General features: G+C 43.9%; 1 protein-coding gene across 1 annotated transcript; it reads right to left on the reverse strand.

Moving 5' to 3' along the window:
• Positions 1–5,751: 5,751 nt before the first annotated feature.
• LOC121835102 lies at positions 5,752–6,513 on the reverse strand. The gene has a single exon (XM_042289039.1). The coding sequence runs from the start codon at positions 6,511–6,513 to the stop codon at positions 5,752–5,754; it is 762 nt and encodes a 253-aa protein (XP_042144973.1).
• Between the last annotated feature and the right edge of the window lie 2,143 nt (positions 6,514–8,656).

Genomic DNA, 8,656 nt, shown 5'->3' on the forward strand with positions numbered 1-8,656 from the left:
TGTCATCTTTGGTCCCGGTGGGCCGAGATGGATAACGGAACTCGAATAACTGGTAAAAGAGTCCTCGCAGGGTTTGGAGCAGCCGACGCAATGCGAAAGTCCGGCCTTTCTAGGTTAATTTTTCGCGACAAAAAGAGCCCTCTTTGGCTACAGCTATAAAAAAACGAACCTAAAAGAAGGAAGGCTAGCCGACAAGCAATTATCGGCTTTCGCGGCGTCGCGCGCCAAATGAGCCCACCGTCCCTAACCTTGAGCCTGCTCTACTTGTCCGCCTTTCCAAGGCTACCTTCTACTTTCTTTTCTCTACTACCGATGTCGGCACTCGAGATTTGCCGCTTTCCACGCCCCTTTCTCGTATTGACAGCCATCGAATTAGTGCAACAATTTACTGGCCTCTTTTTCTTTTCCCAATTTTTCTCCGAGAGTGCGCGCAGCGACATTTCTGGTCAAGGACAGACAAGGCAACTTATGTAGACTCCCTTCATCTTTCTGGTTGGGATATGGAGCGAAATTTGTAAGATGGAGTTTTCAACAAACCTTTCGGATGTTCTCCCACCGGACCTCAATGCGCGCGGTGAAGCCACCTTCTGGTACCGTCCGTCTTGGCTCCCGGATTTTGAGTCGGGCAAAAATGAAAGGCGCACTATTGCGCGTCACGCGCGGCTAGAAATGTCGCTGCGGTAGGCCGGCAACAATTAACAAAACGCTCACAATGACGCCTTAAAGGGGTCATGAAACGATTTTCCTACTTCTTCTTCCTTAGCTTTAATCCTCAACTCAAATGCGAATTGTGAAATCACGTGGTCGTGACATTCCTTCGGCACCGGTGCGATGACTCCTACACTCTAAGAAAAAAATGGAGGAAAAAAGTAGCAACGGCGCGTCTTCCTCCCTCCTACCGACGCGCCCCCAAGCGGACACGAGAAAAGGGGAGGAACGAAACGTTTTTCTCCTTCTCCAGGCAGACGGGAGAAAGCTTTCGCCCTCCCGACTCATCTTCTTTCGGTTTTGTTTTTCGAGCAGGTCGCGCACGTTGTTTAATAAATAGCTGTTGAGTTGATTGAGCTTCAGCGGCAACGAAGGCCGCCTGTAATTCCGTCTTCTAGTCTAAACGTGCAGAACATTTCGGTTGCATTGACGTTTTTATCACTAATTTTATCAAACGAGCAAACGAAGCCGCTAGAAACAGCGAAGTTCCGGAGCAGTGCCAGCAGCGCCACGTACACTGGGGGATGGCCGTCTCCGGATTGCGGGACTCGCGCGGCACGGAACTACAGCAACTACAGCACTGCAGTCTAGAGTCACTAGAGTAGCGAAACCACGCGGAACTGTGTCGACGTTTTCGACGTTATGGAAAGCGCAGGAACTGCGTCCAAGACAAGCAGGTTTTGCTGCGGGCTGCCTGGGTGCCTTCCCCCCTGAGTTCGGTTCTGTTTTCCGATGCCGAGTGCAACCGGCGTTCAACGTGGTTCTGTATTTCTGCGTGTCAGCAACATAGCTGCAACATCGTGATGGCAGTGTTGTGGGTTGTGAACAGAAGACTGGAATTATCGCCGATGTGACCCTGTGTTCGCGTATCAGTGGTGTAACAAGATGAGATCGTAAACTGTCGGGCATTGATGCCGCTGGTCGAGCCGTGATCGGAGGGGGCGGGGTGTCGCAAGTTGACATTCCGCTTTACATTAAAAAGTTTAATACCACTTGAGGGATTACGTGCAATCGATCAACGTGCGGGTAGTCATGTTGGAACGCTGGTCTGAACAGTGTGCTTTGATGGGCTAGTTGGTTCATGACTAGATGGAACAGCGCTCGTGTTGTCCTGTTCTTTCTGTCCTATGTTCCGCGCTGTTCCATCTGGTCTGAACAGTTGAAGCTCCTATCGTACAGTGGCCAATGTGACTGTCGGAATTGTCTCGTCCCCGAGAGCGATTGCGCTCTGGGGCAAGGACTGAACAGTACGAAATCGTGACGGAAAGTACGTATATTTACAGTATGGAATTTCAGCATTAAAAAACAATAGTAGGTAAAATAAAAAAAAAAGCCACTCTTTATTTTGTTGTTTAAATATGCTACGGTTCCTGGAGAAACTGCCCTCCGTGGCGCGCTGGGATGAGCGCTAGAAGTTTTCGGGCTCGCCACGGCGTAGCTCCGCACACTTAACACCTGCCGCAAGTCGCGGCTTTGATTGCATTCAAGTTGATCGAAAAGCGATTTCTCAGCCCGTGAAGCATCACTTCCAGCTGAGTGAATATCCGCTCTACAAAGATTAATTCAAGACCGCAATTGCAGCTTTGCGCGAACAGCACAAATAGAAAAACCAATAGAAATACAGGCTACGACGTGCCGTGTGGGGAAACAAACTCAAGGCTTCGAACCGGATTGGAGCGGCTTGATTTATCGGCTTTCAAATAATTACGGCATGATCGAGCGTTTACTTTTTAATAAGAGATTCATCCCCTGAGCCATTCAAAATACTCTTCGAGGTATGACATTGCTGGGAAAAAATCAACATGCTGGGAATATTTTTTATTGCTTAGGGAGTCACTGAAAAGTTCCGTACGTTCAAAACGACCAGTATAAAAGACGGAAACGAAAAGCACGGGTGTAGCGTTCGGGTTAGTGTCGTGTTCCGTTGTATTGACATTTGTGTGTGCCGTGTATATACAATACAATACAAACTTTATTCTCACCACAGATACATGTGGTGAATGGGAGGCCGGAGAAAAAGCTGCAGAAATGCAGCTTGACGAGCTCCGGACCCCCCACTCAGCAGCTATGACGGAGCACAAATAAAATAAAATGCGTTCAGAAATAAACAATGCAAATATAGTGCGCACATAAGGAATACATTCTTAAGTATTAAAATACAAATTGAGTACACTGCTGTTTGACATTTTCACTACATCTATATTTTGATCACAATATTCATTCAACAAAAAAGGTAAAGCATAACGTAATGTTTGTTTTCCATAATTTGTCCTGCATTTCGGAATTTTCCAAGGTTGGTGATGTCTAGACGGGTAATGATTCTCTGTTTCTTTTAATTCAGATAGTTGAAGAATTGTATTGGAACGGCCGTAAGTAGCATTTCTGTAAGCTATTGTTAAACGGTAGTTATAAATTTGCTGTATGTTAAGGATCCTATATAATTGAAACAATGATTCGGTGTGATGAATGTAAGAAACATCTGCTATTATTCGTATCACCTTTTTTTGTAATAAATGTATCATATTTAAATTTGAATCAGACGTATTTCCCCAGACGAGATTGCAATAACACAAATGGGAATAAAATAATGAGTTATATAAAACCCTTTTTACGCTTTTCGGTAGAACATGTCTATGTTTGTTCATAATTCCTACAGATTTACCCAGTTTAGAGCAGAGCTTTCTTATATGGTTAGTCCAGAGCATATTATCACAAAAAATAACTCCAAGTGTTTTAACACTATTTACAAATTCAATGTGCAAGGATCCAAAGTTGAGAGGATTGTATAATCTATCGCTCGAACCACGTGGGCGAAATATTATTGCTTTTGTTTTTGAGACATTAATAGTTAAACAATTTACTTCAGCCCATGTTTTTAATTTTATAAGAAACGCATTTGCTTTATTTACAAGACCCTCCTCGGATGAATCTGAAAAAAATACACTGGTGTCGTCTGCATAGATAATATATTTGCAACTTGAATCGAGTTTCACTATGTCATTTATATATAACAAAAAAAGAAGTGGCCCGAGGATACTTCCCTGGGGAACTCCTGATAATATATTTAAAGGTGTTGATCTCTGATTTTTAATTTGCACAAATTGGGAGCGATGCTGTAAATATGACTTAATTAGTGTGAGTGGAAGGTCGCGAATGCCATAAGAAAATAATTTATCTAGCAGGATTAAATGATTTATGCAATCAAATGCTTTGCTGAAATCTAAAAACAACCCAAGCGTCAAAATTTTGTCTTCGAAATTTCTAAGTATATGTTCTTTTTGAACTAATAAGGCTGTTTCTGTTGATCTATGTTTTCGGAATCCAAATTGACAGTCAGTAATGAGCGAGTGCTTATCACAGAAATTAATAATGCGGGAGTGAATAATCTTTTCTAACCCTTTTGAAAATACTGGAAGAATGGATATAGGACGGTAATTTCCTAACTCATTTTTGTTTCCTGATTTGAATAAAGCTACAACTTTCGCGATTTGCATTTTTTTAGGAAAGATACCGGAAGATATTGCGAGGTTGTATATGTATGTTATATATGGGGCAATAATATCTGCTACATATTTTACAGGTTTAATTTGTAAATCATCCGCATCACGACTGCCGCTGTTACTCAGACACATAATAGAGGAACACACCTCAGTCTCATATGTGGGGTACATAAAGAGCGATTCCGAAATAGGCTTAATATTTTCTGACGCTTCATGATAATAAGAGTTGTTCCCGATATTCACAAAATGGTTGTTAAATACGTTTGCCAGGTTTGAGGCACTTAAGACCTCTCCATTATGTTTAAAATTTTCAAAACTTTCTGGCTTGTAAGACGAATTGAAAACACTATTTATACGTTTCCATAATATATCGGCCTTTTTTAGACACTCAGCATCAAACAGACTAGAATAATAAATTCTTTTAGATTTTCTAATTTCCGCTGTTAGTTGGTTTCTGTATTCTTTGAAATTGACTAATGCCACTGCCTCACGTGTCACAAGAAATGTTTTATAAAGTTTATATTTTATACGCGTCTTCTTAAGGAGTGCAGTGGTCATCCAAGGCTTTCGTCCTTTTCGAGCAAGTTTAATAGTTCTATTTGGAAAACAAGAAAAATAAACCTGTTTAAATTTTTCCAAAAACGCGTTGTATGCACTATCCACGTCTTTTGAGTTCAGTACATCGGTCCAATCAGTGGCCAATAATTTCTGCCTAAATGCATCTAGTGCAAGTGGTGTAATGTTTTGGAAAGTCATAGAATTTGTGTCACGCTTATGTACCTCTCGTGTTGTGTCAGCTAGCATAAATATGGGCAGATGGTCGCTAATATCTGAGCTTATTACGCCAGCTTTGATATTTTCCTTCTCATGGTTTGTAATAAAAAGATCAATTAATGTTGATGTAGAAAGTGTAGTGCGTGTGGGATGAGTAATTACATTAACAAAATTGTTCGCCGTTAACAATAATAACAAGTCGGCCGCGTTGGGGCTCGTTTCTAACAAATTAATATTTAGATCGCCACCAATAAAAAGAACATATTTGCTTTCGTTTGCGTGACACAGCAGTTTATCTAGAAATGTCAAAAATCGTGCCACATTCCCGCTGGGCGGACGATATATAACAGCAAAAATATAAAAGTCCCGTTTTATACACAGTATTTCATAGTCATCCGTAACAGATGTGTATTCAGGAATATTTTCGAAATTATCACTCGCGACAAGCATAGCGACACCACCCCCCCGCCCGGAAACACGATTTTGATAAAAATGATTATACTGGGGGAGAATAAAAAAATCTGTTTCATCTCTGTACCACGTTTCCGTGAACATTATGACATCGAACGAGCATTTACATGACTCAAAAAGAAACATAAGGTCGTCTGTCTTAGATCTAGCTGACCTAACATTCAGGTGGAAAAGTTTCAAGAGTTTACTTGTTTTATTTGTTTCGTTACAAATATCTTGCGGAAGAAACAGATCGTTGTCTGCCATTACCTAGCAGAAAAAACAATAAAAAGGAAAACGCTTATCCTACAATTTTGGCTTAGCAAATCTTGTCGAGATCACCGTCGTGTTCTATCGATACGATATCTGCGGTTTCAGATCTACGGGCCCAAATCTTGCTGTTTCGCACCCACACGTATTTCCATCCCGCGTCTCGCTTTTTTGCAGTGGCCTTTCCAAGTAGTTTCTTCAAGGTCGGGCACAAATGCTCGTTTACAAAGACCGCGTTGTCAGTCGATAATCCGAAGTCTTTGTTCGTGAGTCGCTTTTTCCTGGCTTTTGCAAGCACCTTTTCGCGTTTCTCTCTTCGTACGAACTGCACGATAATATTTTGCTTGTTTAGTTCTCGTGTGCGGACTCGGTGACAGATTTCAACATCTTGTTTATCAATCGGTTCGCCAATTAGTTCACCAAGCTTGCACAAAGTTGCATGAAGATCCTCGTTTTCAATAACTGCCATTCCTTTTATCTCTAGGTTGTAGGCGCGAGAGTGCTGTTCGCATTGGACAATGCTCATCCGGTTTGCTTTCACATCCCCCTCAAGGGCGTGATACCTCGCTCGAAGCTCATCATTTTCTTTTTTTAACGCGGAAACTGTCTCGACTTCGTTTGCAACTTTCTTCTTCATGTTCTCAAATTCAGCATTTATAAAATCCATACTAGACTTCACTTCCCGTATATCTGAACGGAGGTCACGAATTTCATTGCGAAAGTCCCTCTCTATCGTTTCCCTCAAGGATTTCCACTCGGTCCTCATCTCATCCCGCAATTCTGCGAAAAGGCGCGTAAGGTCCTTCGCCATTCGGTGGGTTACACCTTATCGTGAACAACAACACAATTGGCAGCAGCGACGGCAAGTTTTCTAAATGTTCGGGTAATATTATATAGTAAAACACCAACCTGCAAAGTAGCGCAGTTTTAGAATGATGCGTGGACTGCCGTCGCGGCTGCCAAGTGATGAGCGATGCAAGGATCCTCTTCTTATAGTGCAGACGACAGCAGTGGCCTCATACAGCGGTCAGTTGGTATCGTAGACGTCCGAGGGGAAGGCAGCAGCAGTGACGGAGCGTATCCAGCCAGGCACAGGATCGTGGGCTGTCGACGATTGCAGGAGTAGCGTTATCAACCGGAACAGGCGATTGAAGCAGTCTGCAAAGTAGCGCAGTTTTAGAATGATGCGTGGACTGCCGTCGCGGCTGCCAAGTGATGAGCGATGCAAGGATCCTCTTCTTATAGTGCAGACGACAGCAGCGGCCTCATACAGCGGTCAGTTGGTATCGTAGACGTCCGAGGGGAAGGCAGCAGCAGTGACGGAGCGTATCCAGCCAGGCACAGGATCGTGGGCTGTCGACGATTGCAGGAGTAGCGTTATCAACCGGAACAGGCGATTGAAGCAGTCTGCAAAGTAGCGCAGTTTTAGAATGATGCGTGGACTGCCGTCGCGGCTGCCAAGTATGCTCAATGTATGTTCACCTGATGCTTGTAATAAGTGTAATGTGTATAGTAAGGATCCCCAAATGCAATAGTGGCCTGGGTGGCCTGAGAAAAGCAAATTATTTTTTGTAGAACATGAATTGGGCGGTACCTGGCGCCACCTAGCCTAGCTACTTGCAATTAATCTGCTTGACCCCGCCATCTGGTGGCTAGCGATTTCACCTTCTTTCACGCTACGCGATAAACAGCGGCTTCGAGTTTGTTCTTTCGAGAGCGGCTTTTGGTTTCGCGAATGGAGTTTGTCCTTCTCCGTGATGTGCGGTTGACGAAGGAATTGTGACTCGAGGAACACGAAAGGTAAGACGCAAAGTGCGCGAAGTAACTGGGTATCGGTTGTCTCCGTTTAACATCGCAGTGCTGTCGACGAGAAGACTGAGTAACTGTTTTCGAAACGCAAGTTTCTGTACCTGTGGGGGGAATCTGGCTTCGGAAATAAACACAGTTTGCGGAAAGCTCGTGTCACGCTTTTATTAGCTGCTCCTCTCGTCCCGTACAAGAGACGTAGCGTCCTCGTCAAGCCTAACTGGGCTCGATTTGCTCGATTCGGGGCCACCATATTGAGATGCAAGCGGCGGAGGAACTTTGCTCCCTTGCTTCAGGGACGAAAGTTTCTCCCTTTCTAAAGGAACATAAGTTACAAGACCGTTCCTCCCCTAAGGGAGGACTATCCATACCCTTTTTTCTAAGAGTGTAGCTTCCACCGTGCTTTTCATGCACCACCATAGAACTTGTCATTCCCCAGTGACAATAAGTTCCGTCAAGGCACTCATTGGCCACGACCGCGAATCCCAAATATTCCTCGACGGATTGATTGTTGACGAGCACATACGTCCGGGTGACGCAGTTCTCGTGTCCAATGCGTGAGCTGGGCTCTGCTGACGTCAGTTGGGCGCCGGTGACGCGCTTTTGGAACCGCGGATGTATCATAGTGAAAAGGCGGAGAGCTTTCGAAGGCAAGAAGGTACAAAATAGTCCGCTATATTTTCAAATGTTCGTACCGAAAAGCTGGCTTTTGACTTTCTAGCCTCCTTCTTTTGGCCAACTAAACGATACGCGATTAGTAAAGTCCCAATTTAAGATCATTCATCCCAACCCAAAATTCGTTTCATGGGCCCTTTAAGTGGGCCTTAAGGCCTGTTCACACATGTAGCGGAGCGCTACAAGCATAGCGCTGACCTCGCGCTAAGCGCGTGCTCACGGGAGTGTTCACCAGCTTTGTATCGCACCGTCGAAACTGTTGCTCATGGCACACGATAAGTAGCTGACGCCACGTGAGCAGCGCAACATCAACGCTTGGCTGCATGTGAGAAGCGGCCTTAATTCTGCTATCATCGACGGCGATGAAAGCAATACGAGACTGACAACTTCGATGGTGTTGGTATAAAGAGAAACTAATGCAGTTCTTTATATGAGGACGAAAAAAAAATGTAATCTTGTATATTTTGTCTCCG

Source organism: Ixodes scapularis, unplaced genomic scaffold (assembly GCF_016920785.2).
Source record: "Ixodes scapularis isolate PalLabHiFi unplaced genomic scaffold, ASM1692078v2 PGA_scaffold11__112_contigs__length_91849675, whole genome shotgun sequence".
In the NCBI taxonomy this organism is placed as follows: Eukaryota; Metazoa; Arthropoda; class Arachnida; order Ixodida; family Ixodidae; genus Ixodes; species Ixodes scapularis.